At 51.4% G+C, this 19446-nt stretch overlaps 1 protein-coding gene across 1 annotated transcript in view; it reads right to left on the minus strand.

The window, feature by feature from the left end:
* Nucleotides 1-19446, minus strand: part of SDC3 (syndecan 3) — a 187432-nt gene that overhangs the window by 10811 nt on the left and 157175 nt on the right. Inside the window, exons 2-3 of the mRNA XM_073317566.1 lie at nucleotides 3134-3251; nucleotides 878-1443 (exon numbers count right to left, since the gene is read on the minus strand). Of these exons, the coding sequence (XP_073173667.1) occupies nucleotides 878-1443; nucleotides 3134-3251 (684 nt within the window). The remainder of the gene's footprint in view (nucleotides 1-877; nucleotides 1444-3133; nucleotides 3252-19446) is intronic.

The following is a 19446-nucleotide window of genomic DNA, read 5'->3' on the forward strand; positions in this document are numbered from 1 at the left end:
GTGACATGGCTTCAGGCATGGGAAGCATTATGTCCAGCAAAGGGCCCCACACCGCCTTCCAGCATGTCACTAGCACGTAGCACTGAAGGAGTCCGAGGCCTTGTCTACACTTGAAAGTTGGACCAGTCTAAGTAGGGGTGCGATTCAAAAGACTCGAGCAGTGAGGACACGAGCAGATCTCAGCCTCAGGAAGTCACCTGCTACGCACTCTGTGCCACCCCATTACCCGGCTGTGCCCTCTTGTGCTGTCCTAACCCATTCTCCCCTCTCCTCGTTCCCTGCACAACCGGACACCCACGGAGCACTATGCTCCCCACCCCCTCCGAGGCCGTTGCTTAGCCTGTCTCCACTCAGGGGTCTTTCGCCTCCTAAGTTCTGATCCTTACGGCTCCCCAGTTTTTGTTCTTCTGAGAGCTCCCTCTGGTGTGCCCTCCTCTGTCTGGCAGGAAATGACTCAGAGAAAAAGAACTAGATAAGTTCCTGGAGGATAGGTCCATCAACGGCTGTTAGCCAGGATGGGCAGGAATGGTGTCCCTAGCCTCTGTTTGCCCGAGGCTGGGAGTGGGCTACAGGGGATGGATCACTGATGATTACCTGTTCTTTCATTCCCTCTAGGGCACCTGCCATTGGCCACTGTTGGTAGACAGGATACTGGGCTGGATGGACCTTTGGTCTGACCCAGTCTGGCTGTTCCTATGTTCTTATGTAGATCCAAGTTTTCACCCTCCCCAACCCTCTCGCTCGCGCAGTGCTCAGAGCTGTGTGGCCATTGCTGTGACGTTGCAGCTCAGGCCAGAGCCTGGACTCTCAAGCCTGGGGGCGGGCAGGGGGTTCCAGCCCTTCAGTGACCCAGGGTAGATATGCCCTTGTCCCATACCTGGGGTGCGTCCGTGGAGGCCAAAGTAGCAGCCGGCGGTGGCAAGACAGTGCTCTTCTCTGTGACGGCCATGGTCCTGGAGGTGCTCGACTTTGGGCTGGCTCTGGGCCTGGCAGTGCTGGAGGTGACAAGCCGGGACGTGGCAGGCTCCGTGACCGTGCTGGCTTCCGTCACAGATGCGGTCGGCATTTCCAGAGTGGTGGCCCGCGTTGTGGCCATCGTCGTGACGAAGGGGGGCAGGATCCTCCAGACGGTTGCTGGCTTGGCAGTGGGAGCGGTGGGGCTGGCAGCAGCAGCAGCCGTTGAGGGTGGCGGGGTGTCACTGGCTGCGGCACCGGTGGTAGTTGCTTTCCAGCCTGGAATCACCGGGGCCTCTGTCACCCTGGGGATATACAGGACGCTGGTCGCCTGCTCAGGGGTCGTTTCTTCGGCCGGTAACATTTCAAAGGGCGTTGCCACGGGCTGCATGGATGTGACAGGCAGCACGGCTGGGGTGGTGGGGAGCGTGATGGAAGTGTCCGTGCGGAGCCTCACCGCTGTCTCGATCCCAGACTCCTGCTCAAAATCTACAACAGAGGCAAAAGCGAGGCTGTGAACGTGCTGCTCCCTGGCAGAGTCATGGCCCTGGGAGAAGCAAGGAGGGATTTCCCCAAGAAGTCACGAGCCACAGAACTGGGATTGGGGTGTCCAGCATGCCCTGGGTTTGGGGCTGCTGCCCTACAGCAGCGGCTAAGGGGATCTGTGCGCCAGCTCTCGAGAGGAGAAGGGTGCACACTGTGACGCTGGCAGACCAGGTGCCAGCTTGTGCCAAGGCCCCTAGGCCTCACTCAACACTGCCAAATGCAGAGCGGGAAACCAGTCTGGCGTTAGTATTGCTAAAACAGGGATTAGCTTCATAGAGACGTGCCTAGTGTTTGGACTTTAAGGAATGCTTGTAAATTGCTCCCTGCATTAATCTCACTGATCAGATCGGTATCCCATGCTCGAAGGTAATGTTGAAGTGTTTGCTCTACAACTATAAAAATGTTTGCCCAGAAACTGGAAACCAACCCCTCAGCCAGGAGAGAAGCATTACCGAGTGTGAAATACTAGTTTACACAGAAGGTGGCAGGTCTTGCCCACAAGAAGGCCCATGGGAACTAAATGAGCCATTGTAGAACATCAGAGGAGAAAAGACGTTGTTGATGGCTCCCCTCACACCATGAAGATGAGGCGTGCGAGAGAACTTGTCCCATCAGCGTGGACTCTGGGGGAAGGGAATAAAAATCCCTGATGGGAAGGAACTGCATCTGTACGCTGCTTGGACTCTGAGGGGCAAGGATGACTAAGCATAAGCAAAAGATCCTCAGGCTTGGCCTGGGTTAGCCCTAAGGGACAAATAGAGCTTGCTTATTATACAAGCTTTGATTACCTTTTAGAACCTCAAACTGTAACCCATTTGTGTGTCTATGTTTACCTGTTTTAACCTTGTAAATAACTCTCATTTATTTTTGTTAGTCAATAAATCTTTTGCTAGTTTATCATAGGATTGGCTACAAACCTTGTCTTTGGTTTGAGATCTGAGTGCAATTGACCTGCGGTAAGTACCCAGTCCTTTGGGACTGGGAGTAAGCTGAATATTGTGATTTTTGGTGTAAGAGACCATCTGTCACAGTTTGCCTGGGTGGCAAGACAGATCAGAGCGCCCAAGGGGACTGTCTGTGACTCCATGATAAGGCTGTTATAGGGCATGAGGAGTTCACACTTGATACTTGGGTGGGGAGCATCTGAGTAGATTGCTCACCGCCAGCCTGGGGTTTGTGCCCTGGTTTGTAACAGCCAGCCCTGAGGCTGGTACCCACAGTCGTGAGCCACTCCAGACACCCTGACGCACATTTCCATGCATCACAAAGGCAGAGCCCATTTTCATGTAATACTGACATGTGTAACCTGCAAACGTCGCAGAGCCTGTTTGCGAAGGCCAGGCACAGAACTCCCAAGAACTGCTGTCAGCAGGGGAACCTCGCCCTGCAGAAACAATCCCCCTGGGGCTGGGAGAGGGCAAGTGCCCAAACCGATGTAGGTTGGAGGACCAGTGTTCTCCACCGGGGATGGGTGAGGTGTAATTTACTCCCTTCTCTGGCACAGAACAAAGGACACTCTTGATGCTCTAGTCACCTCATAGGCCGAGCATTGAAGGCAACGGCAGACTCCCAGGATTCAGCCAGGGATCTCTTATCTGATCCCCTCCCCTAGGGGCCTTTACTCTATACTTACATCCCGAGCCAGACCCCGAGTAGAGATCATCAATTTCATCATCCGCAAAGGGGTCGTCATCCCCTGACCCTTCCAGGTCCACCGGCCTCTCGTAGTTTTCATTACGCCAGCGCTGTGCCTGGAATCAAGCAGAAGAGAGAGAGTCATGTAGGGAACTTACTAGGAGCAGCATTCTATCGTCACACAAAGACCCCACCTCAGATCAGGGCTCCACTGTGTTAGGCGCTGCTCGCACACAGAGTTAGAAACACTCCCCCAGCTGAAGAGTAATACACTGCAATAGACAAAGGGTGGGAGGAGGAGCAGAATGAGCTGGAAATAGAGCCCAGGAACTGTGGGGCCATGTCCAGTGTCCTACCCATTGGACTCCACTGCCACTCACCTACAGCCCATGTGTTCTGGATGCACACAACCCCCTCTGAGACTGTTAGGAGCTGCAGGCTGCTGCCCATATGTCACTGCGGGGAATTGTAACAAGGGGTAAAATTTCCCAAAGTACCTATGTGATTTAGGATCATAAGCCCCATCTTCAAAAATGACACTTAGGATCCTAACTCCTATTGAAAGTCAATGGGATTTAAGCTCTTAAGTGCCTAAAAATGGGGTTTGGGATCCTAAGTCACTTAAGCACTTTTAAACATGTGACCCAAGGTCTCTGTTTGGGCCTAGATCCTCTGTCTCTGGAGATATTAATGCTCTGAAATATTATCATCATTCATTATTTATTGCAGTAGTGTCCAAAATGTTCCAGGCACTTTCCGAATGCAGAGGAAGACACTGTCCTTGCTCCACAAATAATACACAATCCCAGAGTTTTGAAATTCCTCCTGCTGCGCTATTTTCAAAGAGGAACTCAGTCTTATTCAATGAACTTCACTCTGCAGGGAAGATTGAATTGTACAGCTCCCTCTAGAACTGCACAGGCAAAATGAATGTGAAGTTTTGAGGGGGGAGTGAGGAGGCAGATGTGCTTTGAAATTTATTAACTTACAAAGGGAAACTCAGTGATTATTATGAACATCACAGCAGAGGCGCCGAGCAAAATCCAGGTCCCAGGGTGCTGTACAAACGCACAGTGAAGCTGGCCAGCCCAGACACCTTTCTCTGCTGCTGGTACAGGCGAGCAGAAGGTGCTCAGTGCACAGCAAAGGGAAACTCACCAAAGCCGGTCAATTTCCCTTTGAAGTCTGCTCCAGTGGTGTAGACCCAGTGCAAGGAGGGAGCTCCTTCCCAGGGGAAGTGACAGGATGCAGAGTGGGGAAGGCGATAGCGCGTTGGTGGGAGAGAAGTGAGGGCTTGGCGGGAGGTTTATAGCACCTAGGGACCTCAGATAGAGAGCCTGGCTAGTCCATAAAATAATGCCCCTTCCGAGGTCTGAGTGGAAGGGAACCACATTGGGGGCATCACACACACCAGAAGAAGCCGCCACCCTCTCTGCAGTGTCACAAACCCAATGTCAAGTGCTTGGGCGTCGTTGCTGTGAGAGCTCAAAGCCCTGCACTCTGTCAGCGGTCAGAGTGGACCACGTGTTAGGGAGTCCTGGACCCCGCATGTGTATATTACAGGCCTTTCTTTTCTTTCATCTATTTAAGAGTCCCAGTAGCGCTCCTGGGCCTTTCGATCCATCCCCTTGATTGATTCAATCAAGGAGGAATCCATCTCTTTGATGGAGGCCTGTGCTGGGTGCAGTTGACAAGGTAGGTAAGATGACGTCCTAATAGGCCTTCTCCCTCTCTAAATTTTTATGCTTCTCTGGGTCTCTGCTTGCCATCAGCCAACACGCTCGGCCACAGATTTATTGGTAATGACACATTTGCCAGTAGGGCTTAGAATAAGGGTCTGCCACTAAAAGATATCCTTAAAGGGCATCTAGAATCAGAAAAGTGCTGTACAGCTAATGGGAGGGTCCGTGTTATTCTCTTCTAGAGCTGGATTTTCAGAGTGCAGGGCCATGTGCAAAAGCGTTTGTGCAATTGCATGCCTAGCTGCCATGATTGCAGTAAGCGCATGAGCACACCAGGCATCGCCCCCTGCAGTCAGACAGCTACATAGCTACTTGCCCAGGTAAATGTGCTATTTGCACATGCAGTCTTAGCAACCAGGTCTGCAATTGCTGGTACATTTTTACACGGTCTCTGTCTCTGACAGAAGCACCCTCTGCTCCTCTCACTGCATCTGCTTATCTGGCCTCCCCTGTGCTTCTCCCTGCAATCTCACCAAGGCTGGTGCAACAGCCTTCTCCACTGCAATCCTGCACCTTGGAACAGCCTCCCTGGATCTTTTCCCCTGTCCCAGCTCAGCTAAAACTCTTTCTTTCTCCCTTGCCTGCAGCTGTTAGTCTCTCTCTCTGGCCAGGTCTACACTACAGACTTGTCAGTAAAACTGTTGCTCAGGGGTGTAAAAAACCCACACTCCTGAGCAACGTAGTTACACCAACCTTAACCCGCCGGGGCAGACAGTGCTGTGTTGGTGGGAGAGCTTCCCCCATGCAGTGCCCAAGCAGTGTTTTAAGTGCAGCCCTGCCCTTGCTCTCTCCCGCATTTGTTATATTTTGGTCATAACTTGCATTATTTAACTCCCTCACTCTGGAAGCCCCTGTCCAAAACAAGAGCTCGATCCCACTGGATGCTGAGTACCCTCCATGCCTACTGAAGACCAGGGGAGCTGCAAACAGGATTGGGCTCTGCAATTGCATCCAGCACATCAAGAAAACTTCCAGAGCGACGGGAAGGAAACCTGGCTCACAGCTGTCCAAGGTGGGATTCCTGCAGACAAACACATCCCCTGCACACCTACACTGCAGAGAAAATGGGCTTCTCTCTCTCTCTCTCTCTCTCATTGGGCGCCATTCGGAGTCAAAGCCCCTGAGTAAAGATCTGAGCCCCAGGCCCCGCCACACGAAGACTCTCCCTTTGCACTTGGGGGCCAGGCTGTTCAGATTTCACAGCCTGACGCACGAGAATCATACACGGAAAGTTTATTTGGATTTCCAACAGCCATAGCAGAGACCCAGCCAGCGGGGCTTTGCCCACAATGGGCTCATTGACTGACAAGCCCCTGTCTCCACTCCTGGCGCTTGCTGTACCTGGAACGGGGTCCGTCATGGTGCCAAATCTAGCTCCAGGTGAGAGGGTTTCTGTCCATCCCGTTGGGCAGAGCACTGTCAACTGCCAGCAGGGTGTAATCAAAAGTCTCCACTGCTGTCTGGAGCATTTTACTGCAGGGTATTGTTAATGATTTCTGCAAAGGAGTGGGCTGTCCAATTACGATGCCAGTTTCTCCTGACCAGATCAAGGGTCTTTGTACGGGAGCTAGAAACTCTCCTGTACCTTGACCTTCCAGTACATTAAAGCTGATTAAAACTGCCCACGTAATACGTCAGTCTTGTTAAAACTCTGGCTCCAGTGGTGCCTCTCTGAATGGCTCCCATTGATGGGGCTGGGAAATGGGACCATGTGCAAGTGTCCTGGCTCACGGACTGTCTGGCTAGGGTTGAGAGCGGGGGTGGAGTGTCAGAACGGCTGAGTTCTGTACCTCACCGCACATTGACATGCCGTGTGTAGTTGGACAAGTCACTTAGCGTCTCTGTGCCTCAGTTTCCCCCTTTGTATCATGCAAATAATAATATTGTAATAAATTGATAGCTCTCAAGGAATTTCTCTGCATGCTATGGCCACTTAAAACTCCACAGGGATTGCAGGAATAAAATTCAGTCCGCCTGCTCTGTAAGTCCAGGCCCCTGATGGTTGGACTAAACAAAAATCCTCATCAGCTTGTAGCAGTACAGGGCTTATGGCACATAGCGGAAAAGTTCTACTTCCACCCAGTAGAGGACAGTGGTGCATACACTCACTAGCCATGTGCTACAAGAGAGACCAGTTTCGCGGTGTGTTATAAGTCTTCATTAATGTTGGGGAAACACTTTGCAATCATGGGATGGAAGCTGCTCTGGAAATGCCCTGGAGAGGTGAAAAGCCCCAAGCCAAGCTGCGGCTCCAGGTACCCTTTTTTTCACAAGGCAGATTTCCCAGGCTTCCCTGGTAGTCACTTCAAAAGTCAACAGGTGAGATTCACCCCTGTACAGAGGCCGAGACCAAGGCTCAGACACCAGTTCCCTCTCTGCATCCCACCAGCTCCCTCTCTGCGGAGCCAGCACTATTCACCACAAGCATTGACAGAACATGAATCAGGCTCCAAAAACTCATGAGCTTGGCTTAAAGATCATCAGATTTCTTGTTGGTTTTTTTTTAAATAATACCTTTGGGTTCTTTTTATGCTACTTGGTGCACTCAGTCTCCAAGGTGCACTCAGGTCACATGTTTAAGCACCTCTCTGCAACCCTGACAGCCAGACACTTACTTTTCTTTCTTAAAATGAACACTGAGATTCTCACCTAATCACATGCCTCCCGGAGCAGGGGCTTTTTTACACTAACTATCGTGAGACTCACAAGAAAATCACGAGAATTGCTTTGTGCAGGCCCTCTGCACAGGGGTGACTGTCCGCAGGCATGGCTGGCTAGCGGAAGATCCTGGCAGCTTAGTTATTAGAGACTCCAGAGTTCCATATAAGGTCACATTCCATCCATTTGACCCTCCAACCTCCCAGTAACAAGAGCCAGATGGGCAGACCTCTTGTCAAACTCATTCCCTGCTTACTGGAACCAGACCAGGCAACTCCAGCCATTGACTCACTGGCTACTTGTGCTTGGAATGGGAAAGCAAAACAAGGAGAGCTTGTTCCAGGAATTCCTGAACTGATGCATAGCGTGGCCAGCTCCCCGCCCACCCCCACCAAGGAAAGGCACGTGCAAACCAATCCTTGTACCCTGGATCCATTTCACTGGCACAACAGATTGAAACACTCCAGCACCAGCAACCTGGAGCTGCCACGGTGCCCCCCTTCCCTTGGGAGGCCAGGGGGTGCAATTGCAAAACACTGGGCTAAAAGACCGGCCAGGAATAGTCAATTAAAGATGGCTCTGCAACCAGTGGGATTTGTTGCTGCTGTTCTAAGGTAGGACTTCATAAGGGTGACATGAGGTCACCGCCTCACTAGGAATGTTCAAGGGGATGAACTCCTGTTGGGCTTGCATTGGTGCAGAACGATGCAGTGGATGCAAGGAGGCTTGGCCATAGCATCATGACATCATCGCGTTCTGATGCAGCGCTGCAATGCAAGGGAGTCTTGTGGGCCTCTTGAGTGATGTCAGTGTAGAAACATCACTGCCAACCACCAGAAAACTATCTTCAAAAGAACATCATTGTCCCCTTCCTCTGAGGACCTCAGTGTGCTTACAGCCATTCTTTACAGCACCCTTGTGAGGTAGGCATTATCCTCAATTCACAGCTGGGGAAGCTGAGGCACAGAGCAGTGACATGATTGCATAGAATCATAGAAATGTAGGGCTGGAAGGGACCTCAAGAGGTCATCTAGTCCAGCCCCCCACGCAGAGGCAGGATTAAGTAAACCTAGACCAGTGGTTCTCAACCAGGGTACACAGAGCTCTTCCAGGGGGTACAGCAACTCATCTAGAGATTTGCCTAGTTTTACAACAGGCTCCATAAAAAGCATTAACGAAGCCAGTACAAACCAAAATTTCATACAGCCAACGACTTGTTTATACTGCTCTATCTACCGTACACTGAAATGTAAGTACAATGTTTATATTCCACTTGATTTATTTTATAATTACATGGTCAAAATGAGAAGGTAAGTAATTGTTCAGTTATAGTGTGCTATGACACTATGTCAGTTAACGTCGATTTCACCGTGCAGCCACAAAGCGAAGAACAAATATTTCCATCCATAATAATCAAAATATACAAAGAGGCAAAGTAAGACAAATACTTCTTGAGAACACAGTCCGTTTGATTTAAGGATATTTACAGCATATATTTTGACATGCAATGTTGCCTGTTCGTGTTTTAACAGTTATAAAGCTCTAACTCTTTGAATCTCGTCTGACATTAAATGTAGCCTGGCCACCCCGGCAGAATTTTCTGCAACTGTGAAAATTTAAAAATCAATAAAAGTAATTTTAAAAAAGCTTAAATATAAACATTGACATTATCTGTCAAAATTATACCAAAATAAAAATCACATTCTGCCAAGCCTGCTTATATGTTAGCCATCACACCCTCCTTCCGCCCATCTGTACAGCCAAACTCTCCTCTGGAATCTGCAGCGCGGGGTTTGAAACAGCCTCTCATGAGATTTCCAGAGCTGCCCCCTGTGCCTAGGGCAGAAAATGAAACAGAAACAGCCTGTTTGAGATTGTCTTGCTTCCAGCCTGCAGAGGAACTTGGAGGTGCAGAGGCTGTGACAAGCAAGGAAACTGCAGAGAAGGATAATGGCCGCTTTCAAACCTCACAGTGCGTTGCTTTTAGGATCAATGTCAGGTTTGGACAGACTCCAGAACAGCCCATATTTCCTGAGTGACAACCCTTCTCAGATGCCCAAAGTCTCTAGGAAAGAAAGAAGAATTAAGAACAACGCACACCCAGGTGCTTTACCAACAGCAGCTTATTTCCCAGTGATTGACAGCAGCACTGCTTGGTCTAGGAATCTGCATGGCTGCTGAGACTCTGGCTGTGAAGGGTGGACACCAACATTTTAACAACTGGGAGACTGTTTGCAGCAGGAGGCTCTGATTTCTGAATTATTATAGGTTTCAGAATAGCAGCCGTGTTAGTCTGTACTCGCAAAAAGAACAGGAGAACTTGTGGCACCTAGAGACTAACAAATTTATTTGAGCATAAGCTTTCGTGAGCTATAGCTCACTTCATCGGATGCACTGAATGCTTATGCTCAGATAAATTTGTTAGTCTCTAAGGTGCCACAAGTACTCCTTTTCTTTTTCTGAATTATTATACTTTATTATGTATATGCTCAACTTTGTACAAGGCAAAAAGCTTGCACCGTGAACAAGCATATAATGAATCCAGGGATGCAGACACAATTATTAGATGAATCACACCAGAACCAGGACTAGAAGCCAGGATCTGCAGTTCTAACCACTCAGGTGTCTGCTCTCACAACCTGTACGGGTCTTATAAAGGAGGAGCATGGGTTGCCAGATGGAAGACTTTGGAGGAGGCACCAGGAAGCCAGTCTGTGTGCACATGGCTGGAATGCTGGCTGCAGTTGCAACATCTCTGTAAACTGTTCTCCTAATAAATAGCCAGCTTTGTTTTCCAAGCGTGCATTCCTCTCATGTTTTTACCCAGCACATGGGTCCATGGAACATCTACCCCTTGGACTAAAGTAAAACAGACACAGCTGGGAGCAGTAGCAAGTCATTTACCTTCTCTGCAGTTCTAGAGAACTAGCGTAGTTTCCAGAGCACAGTAGGAATTTAGGTGCCTACAGGGCTAGGCAGCAGCTGAACAGGGGCTCTCGGGATCTATATTTTGGGTTTAGGTGCCTAAACTGGCAGTTGGGCACTTAATTCCCTTTAGGGATCAGCTGTGTTTGGGGATCATCTCAGAGGGTGTTTTATGAGCTCATTCCTTGCTGGATTCAGGGGCATGACTGTGCCTTTGGGGTCTAAAGTGGGAACCACACTATGAAGCCCGGCTCTGGCACTACCATGGGTAGAGGTAACATTCTGCCCTGAGAGTTAACAAGTCTAGAACCGGATGTGCCCATCCTCAGGAATATTTCTAATCCTCACCCTCAGGCAGCCAATCAAGAACTGCTTTTGTGTCTGCAGCCCCTTCCTGTCTCTACACACTTGGCTTCAATTCCCCCCTGCCCTTGTGTTTTCTTGATTTTTTTTTTAATAGGATAGATTAGATTAGACAGATAGACAGATAATCCTAGCAGCCTACTTGTGTTTGGAGTAATATTTTTTGATGGGCAAGGAAAATATAGCTTATTTTCCCATTACCAGCTTTGTAACGGCAAGGAAGGTGGACCAGTACATTTTATACCTCCGTAATATTCAGCCCTGCAAAACTGTCATGGAAGTTGACCAGCCCCGGCACAAAAATGAGGCATTTACCATTTTGTCAGTGATAGTGCAAAACCTAATGATTCTTTACTTGATCAAAAATAAAGTCAACATCTCCTCCCTGCGGGAGCTGTTAGACTTTCGCAAGGCATATGCTCTCATACATAGAGAAACGCACACCCACTGAGTCCCGCAGCCTTGAAATTCCACTGGTCCTTAAGTGCTTTCCTGCCACATCGGATAAATTCCAGGGCTCTGATTTCATGCTGAAAATAAATAACTACAGCCCCATCCTGCTGGAGAGAAGGGATTTTCAAGCTCCGCTTTTCCCAGTAAGATAATGCAAAGGCAGCAGGTAAATATATAAGGTGTTGCTACCTACGGGAGCATTCAGTGCTAAGAGCAGAAGTGTTAATTAAAACCAGCTGCAGTAATAAGTTCACAGAGGTGCGTGGATGTGATCTACCAGGCAGAATAATTCTGTACCCTCCTTAGGTTGCTGTTAGCCGTTTTAGAAGACGGTAGCCCTATAAGCTCTTAGCGGTGTGCAAGGAGCCCCGTTCGCCTGTCCCAAAGATATTGACAGTCCATGCACAGCAGTTGGAAGGCAGGCCAACAACATCTGAAGCCTCAGTCCCTACCAGGGAGGCAGTGCTGCTCATGGGAACATGAGTCAGGACTCCTGGGCTCTCCCACTGATTTGCTACGTGAGCTGGGGCAAATCCCTTAGGGCCTGATTTCCGGAAGACACACGCACCCACCGCTCCAGCCAACGTCAATGCACAGTATGGGTGCTCGGCCAATCAGGCCCTGATAGCCCTTCTGTGCCTCAGGTTCCCAAGCTGTGATGGGATAATAGGGATGGAACTCAGGGAGGGGGGCTTGCTGGTTGCAGGGCTCAGTTCATTGATTTTTACAGGGTGCTTAAGATCTTTCGATGGAAGGACAAAGCATTTTCATTACCTCCCCCACCTCCACTCCCACCCCCACGTGTGAATCCTGACACACTCCAGGTGCTCACAGCATGACACCAAAGGATGGAGCAAGAGACCCCTTCCTTTTGCTCTGTGCTTGTCTGGAATTAGACCCCCCGCATCTCTGTGCCGGAAAAGAGTCCGTTCAAGCAACCAAATTCCCTGCTCTGTTCTCAATCCTCTCTCCACTTCACATCCTCACGGCCTGCGTTCTGCAAACGCCGTGGGCTTCCCTGGGAGAGGAAGTGAGAAACAAAGTCAGCAGCTCCCCCCCAGCCCCTCTCTCATGGGAGTTTCCAACGGGTGCAAGCACAAACTCACCATGAATAAAACATCCCCTGAGAGCATTCCCCGGGATTTGATGCCAAAACACCTCCTCGCTCTCCCCACCCTTTCAGGCAAATGTCCATGATGCCAGAATCAGATGTTGGGGGATCAATATCCCAGCCTGCCAGTCAGTGACTCTCACCCATTCTGCCTCTGAGGCTGCTTCGTTGCAGGTTAGAGTGGTGACAGCAACTAGCAGGCAGGCGGCGGGGAGATGCTGGAAACCAAAGTGGACAAAGCTTGAGAGCAGATGTTCTGCACTTGTGGGCAGTGGACAATGGGGGGCGCGGAGCCAGCTGACCTCACGGCGCGGGTTCCTTCCTCTTTCCAGCTGCTACACCGCATTCAAGGAAGCTAAAAATATGTCAGGCACGTCCCTGCTGTTACTTGCCATATCAGCTCTTGCTGTGGCTGCCACAGAGATGTGACATGACTATGAAAAGGAGAGAAGGTGGGAGGCCGGGTGAGGTGTGGGCAAGATGCCGGGTGGAGAGGGGGCAGGAAACTGGAGGAGAGCCAGGGGGCCAAGCAAGAGCTGGGGAGCCAGAGGGGAGGCATCAATGAGACACTCTCTGTGTTAAGATAACGAAGCCTGTGAGCCCCTGCACTGGTGTGCACTGTATGGGATAGCGCCCCATGTGCCAGGGGAAGGCAGGGAATCCCCATGGCTCATTGTGCAGACTACTTGGCAAGAGACAAATCCTCCCCAAAGTTACTTCCCCTGCCAGTTCCCCAGTCCCACTGCTCCATGAGTCGCAGGGGACAGCACTGATCTCCCGGGGATGGCGCTTTGGTCTCTGTCTGTAGCTAACAAGAAATACCCCACATGAGCCATCTGCAAGGGGCAGCGGAATGACCAGCCCTTCCAGTGAAGCCACTTAGCTAACCCAGCCAGGAGCCACAGCCAAGCATGCCAGCGTGCATCAGCTCACTCGCATTTCTCACCCCAGGGCCAGCGTGAGCGCGCAACTGGCATGGCCGCAGAGGTCAGCTCCAGGGGAAAGCCAGGGCTGAAGAGATCTGGACTGGCAGCCTGGACACTGGCAAGGCAATTTAGGAAATAGATCCATAGCCTGGCTCTGTTCCTGGAGGCTACTGTGAAATTCATAGCAGGCCAACTCGCTGGTTCATTATCTCCTGCCCAGCATGCTGCAGAAGCCCACCCCCCGCGGTACTGGACTGCCTGCTCTGATCACTGGTCCTGTTTACAGAGCGGGCTGTCATGCACCAGCGCCATGGCAAAACCAGACACCACAAGTGGCTCTGGGGCTTCCCCGCTTCCTGGCACGTGAGGGCCCGCACTGCGCGACATGTGACAGTCTCACTCCGTGTATGAGGTGAACAATGGAGCAAAGCAGAGCACAGAGGAACTCTTCATTTAGGAGCCATCGCATTGCACCTCTCACTGTCAGCGGCCGTTTCCACCAGAGGATCTCAAAGCACTTTACACATTCATCGCATAAGTCATAAAGCTTCTGAAAAGGCAGGTGAGTTTCATGAGCCCAATTGGACAGAATGGGAAAGATGAAGGAACTTGCCCAAGGCTACATAGCAAGTTAGTAGCAGGGTCGGGACTAGAACCCGGGAGTTGGGATTTACTGTTCACCGCTCTAGACTGACTGCAAATTGCGTTAGTTATGATAATAAACAAGCTGTGATTGTTGCTACACAGGGGAGAGGGGATGACTAGGGAGACTAGATTTCTAGAAGAAGGGTGAGGTCCCTTTTACCTCCTTAATGTCAGCCAAAGTCTGCTTGAACTTAGGTGCAAATGCTTGTGAAAACACCAAGCCCCACCGTGATCTTTCCCTTTTTGCACTCTCCAGCTGTGAAACAGACAAGCCAATCAGTTACAACCAGCGCCTGGGTGCCCTAGAACACTGCTCACTGGCACAAATTGATGCTATTGTTCTGCCAGGGCTCGATCCCACAGCCACGCACTCAGTAGGGGGTTTGCTGTGGACTTCAATGGGACCAGGAACAGGCTCTTAGTTATTCATCTAAGCAGTGCCAGGAGTTCATTTAGCCAGAGCAACTAATTCATTTCATTCATTCAGCTCCTTAGGGCTTCAGCTAGCACCCACAGAATGTCAGCATTAAACCAACTGCCCTAAGAAGATGCCTGTTCTAGCTGATCAGGTCTCAGGCAACCCCAGGTCTATTCTTGGCTCTGCCACTGATCTACTGTGTGACCTTGGGCAAATCAGTTTGCCTTTGCCTGCCTAGTCTGTTTAGATTGCAAACTCTTTAGAGCAGTGGTTCTCAACCAGGGGTCCAGGGCACACTGGAGGGGCGCAAGCTGGTTTTAGGGGGTCCGCCAAGCAGGGCCAGCATTAGACTTGCTGGGGCCTCGGGCAGAAAGATGAAGCCCTGCCATATGGGGCTGAAGCCCAGGGCCCCAAGTCCTGCCATCCGGCTGATGCCGAAGCCTGAGCAACTAAGCTTTGCAGGGCCCCCCTGTGGGCCTATTGCCCTGATTGCTATCCTGAATGTTGACCCTGGCTTTTATATGCAGGAAAAACAGTTGTTCTGGCCCAAGTGGGCCGTGGAGTTTTTATAGCATGTTGGGGAGCCTCAGAAAGAAAAAGCTTGAGAACCCCTGTGTTAGAGCAGGGACTGTCTCCTGCTGTGTGTCCATGAAGCACCTTGCACAATGGGGCCCCGATTTTGGTTGGGGGCTCTACGTGCTTCTGTTGAACAAATAATAATAGATCAATCCCTTCAGTGTGTCACGGTGTTTCGATGGCTGTTTGCTTTGTGCGGGTGGGAATCCATTCTCTCCACCACATTACCACTGTAGCTAAGCCAAGATCTATTTCAAAGAGGTGCCTTGTCCTGTCTTTAGATGCTACAGTTTGCAGCAGAGCAGAGATTTTCTTACATCACGTTCTCTCCTTAATGGACTCTACTGTGGGCTGGGGTCTCCCCCCGTCGAACAGGAATCTCCTGTCAACGGGGAACAGACGTTTACCCCCATGGGTAAGCGGGAACCAGCTGGCACGGGGCGAGGCCCTGAGAACAATATGCTGGATGTCACAAGCTCATCTCGCTCTAGGAGCACTGCTCTGGCACTGGCATGGCACACACCTGGGACATGCACAAACCCCGCAGGTGTGTGTGGCTGCAGTCTACTGGAAATGTGCTGCAGCCCCTGCAGGAGTATTGGATCTCAGTGCCTCTGATGCCGCAGGGCAGCTGCACACGATACGGGGATGTACCTTCCATGTTCAGCGATGGCCAAGCAGATGAAAGCTGTCAGATGGGAAAAGCCAGCTTCGAGTCCTTTCCCCGACTACCTGGGGCTCTGTTAGCTCCTCCCCACCAGCCCCAGATACGGCTTGTATACCAGAAATGACACAGGACTAAGCCAGCCCATAGCAAGTCAGGGTGGAGGCAGAAGCTGCCAATGGCCCCAGCCTTTGCTGAGTGCCCGTCAGCTCTGCGCCCAAACTAAGGCCTGTACAAGTCCCCATCATAACCGCCTATGGCTGCCAAGCACTGTAGTGCGACAGTAGTAAAATATGCATGGCCCGGAGCTGTGCAATGCTTCCACTGCTCAGAGACGAGGAAACAAGACCTATCAGAGACAAGGGAGAGTTCTCTCTCTCTCTCCCTCTTCTCTCCTTTTCAAGCCTCCAGAGGTCGCTCCTAAAGCAATTCCTATGTGCTTCAAGGGACTGGCAGTGCCCCTTAGTGCACGACTGGCACATCCAGCAGAAGACGATTCACTGGCACCGTTCTGAGCCTGGAGGGAACCGACCTCAGCCAAGGGGGAAGGGAGGGAACCAGCAACATACCCACAAGTGAGTCTGGCAGAAGCGTGGGATGGCAACGCTGGGGCTTTGCAGAACCAAAACCAGGGTGCAGGTTCCGAAGCAGCAGGGAAGCAGAGGAGGAAGTGGATAAGAGATTCCCCTGCTGCCTCCAGCTCTAGTTTAATGCAGATGAGGGATGGCCTGGGGTCTCTGAGCTGGTTCTTCAGCAATACTTTGTCCCTCTGAAGCAACATCCATCCAAGAATCTCAAAGCACTTGAGATGGGGGCCGCGAGGCATCCAAAAAAAGAAAAAAAAATGGATATAAACTGGCCATCAAGAAGTTTAGACTTGAAATTAGACTCCAGGGCACATTGGCAGAGGCCCTGCGGGTTTTTCGCCTTCCCCTGACGCGTGGGGCATGGGTCACTTACTGGAGGATTCTCTGCACCTTGAAGTCTTTAAACCACGAGTTGAGGACTTCAGTAGCTCAGACATAAGTTAGGGGTTTGTTATAGGAGTGGGTGGGTGAGATTCTGTGGCCTGCGTTGTGCAGGAGGTCAAACTAGATGATCATAATGATCCCTTCTGACCTAAAAGTCTAAAGCCTATGACACCTGCCCATGGAGTCAACCTTGCCTCAGCCCCTGCGTCGTGTCTGTGTTATCACCCCATTGTGCAGGAGGGGAAATGTCACGGAGAAGGACAGCAGTTTGTCCAGTACCACCCAGCAGGTCTCTGGCAGAGCCAGGAATAGAAACCTGACTCCCAATCCTGGGCCTCACCCACAATCCCCCCCTCCTTGCAGAGCTGGTCCCAGGAAGGGCCACCTGGGTGGTCACACATGGGGCCACGCACATGAGTCACTAATGCAGGGCCATGTGCATCTGGACCTGCTCCCAGAAGAGACAGGGGCAGGGCCAGGGTGGCTGAGCTAAACACACACCAATCTGCAGATCGCTTCCCAACCAAAGGAAGCCATGAGAGGCCTGGAAAGCCAAGTGACCCCACTCCTCCTGCATCATCAGCCACGGGAAGTGACCTCTCTGGTTTCTCAGTTAAGACCTTGAAGAAACCCTGTCCTCCCACTGGCCAGCTCTCCCAAGCTCAGCTCCAGCCAGGTCTGTTCCCACTAGGCAGGCAAGTGAAAACATCCACAGCTTCAGAAGTCTCATCAAAGAAATGACTAAGGATTCCCCGAACTTCCCTGTCTCGCCATGGGAGGGAGGGATCAGATTGAGCCGCAGATTCAGAGCTGGCGGAAGTCCACGCGCAGGCTACAATGCTTTTCTGATCACAAATGTCCTGTCTGTACCACACATTGGGGCTGCGTGGTTATAATAATGAGGGGGAGGGATAGCTCAGTGGTTTGAGCATTGGCCTGCTAAACCCAGGGTTGTAAACTCAATCCCTGAGGGGGCCGTTTAGGGATCTGGGGCAAAAATTGGGGATTGGTCCTGCTTTGAGAAGGGGGTTGAACTAAATGACCTCCTGAGGTCCCTTCCAACCCTGAGATTCTATGAATACACATGGCCAAACAACAAGTGTGCCAGCCACAACCGTGGAGTGAAAGAGTACAGGCTGGTAGCTGCAACAGTGGCAGGCAGGACTCCTGGGTTCTGGAAGGTAGTGTGATCTAATGGTTAGAACAGCGGCCTGGGAGTCAGGACTCCTAGGTTCTCTTCCCAGCTCCGTCACTTGCTCTCTGTATATGTTACAAATCTAGGGCCGCTTGCATAGAGGGAGGAGGAATGGGACCTGGACCTTCAGCCTCAGAAGCATGACTTCTCAGTGGAGAGAAAGTAACTAATTCACGTCAGGTAGTGGCCCATTATAGTTGCTGTAGCCAGCCACCAAAGGGGGACAGAACCACACATGGAAAGCCAGGCTCTCACAGAGAGGTGAGCCCCTCAGTCACATGAATCCATCTCCTTAGACATGCCCATGTCTCACCCCTTCGTTACCCAGCACACTTGCCAGTGAAGGTGATGGGCAGGCAGTGCAGATGGCAATGCCTAGAGCTGATGCTTATGTGCACCCCCGGGTCACCTCCATCGTCAGTCGAGCTAGGGCGCTGCAACCTTGCACACCCTGGCACGTACAGAGCTGCAGGATCCCTGGCAGGCCGTCAAGCCAGGGCAGCTCAGCTCCCGATGGAAATAACCTGCCAGCTACCAGGCCCCTGCAGCTGCCCATCTCAGCAGCTAAACAGCACGCAGGAGCGGGCTTTAGGCTTTAGTCCTCACCCTCCCAAGTGACAGCTGCATCAAGCTCCCCTGCTGCCCTCTGAGCTACCCCCTCCCCGGTCAACTCAACCCCCAGCACCAGCCACCTAATGCAAAACCCCTGTGCAGCGGGGTGAGGTGCAGCTGCATTTCTCATGTGCTCCCCCAGCTCTCTGGCAGGTGCTGGTGTGCAGAATGGAAAAGAGAGCTGCACAGGAGAGTCAATTACCCGGCTGGAGCTGTGCATGCCAAGGAAGAGCGACTCCCATTCATAAAACGACATCTCACTGGTGAATGCCTCCTGACAGAGGGTTTCATTAACTAGCACCGAGCTGCCTTCCCCACATCAGACAAGGGCTTAATTAGACAAACTGAATCTGCGGCCAGTATCATCCTGGGAGGTTAGCTGGGCTTCATCGAAGGCTTGGAGCTCACGGTAGCTGGGATCACGGCTTCTCCCTACACTGTCATTCTCTGTGAATGGAGAGGCCAGCAGCAGAAGACAGAGCAGTAGCTTGCTGGCTCTGAACACAGCTCCCCCAGGTCGGCTGTGCTAGCCGGAGGGTCCCAGCTCCCGCAGGCCAGTGGCTGTGCTCTAAGCCAGGGAGGCAGGGTTCTCGACGTGCCTCTGCCATTGTCTGGATGCGTGACCGTGGGAAAGGCCTTATGGACGGGAATAACGATTCCTTGTAAAATGGGATTTGACCAAGTCACCAGGATTAACCATCCTACCCCTTGAGAAAAGGGCTCCAGCACTTTTAAACACCACATGCAGCTGAAGGATGGGCACAGCACAGCAGTGAACAATCAGCACCAGTCCTGGGAGTCTCCCATCCGAATACAGACCAGCCGGCTGCTGTTTAGCTTAAGCAAGATGATAGCGTCACAGCGCTTAGTGAGGTGGTCACAGGCAGCCCAGGGCCTAATGCAACCACTATTCAGTTATCCCACTCACAGCTCTATCACTCGGCCTTGTGCCATACCTGGGTGTCGGTCTAATTCCAGTGCCAGGGTAAATCATCCCACAGCCAGTGACTCCTCATCGCCTTGGTTTTCAGCCTCTCGGCGGCGATCATGTT

The sequence above is a fragment of the Lepidochelys kempii genome, chromosome 19 (genome assembly GCF_965140265.1).
Source record: "Lepidochelys kempii isolate rLepKem1 chromosome 19, rLepKem1.hap2, whole genome shotgun sequence".
NCBI lineage: Eukaryota > Metazoa > Chordata > Testudines > Cheloniidae > Lepidochelys > Lepidochelys kempii.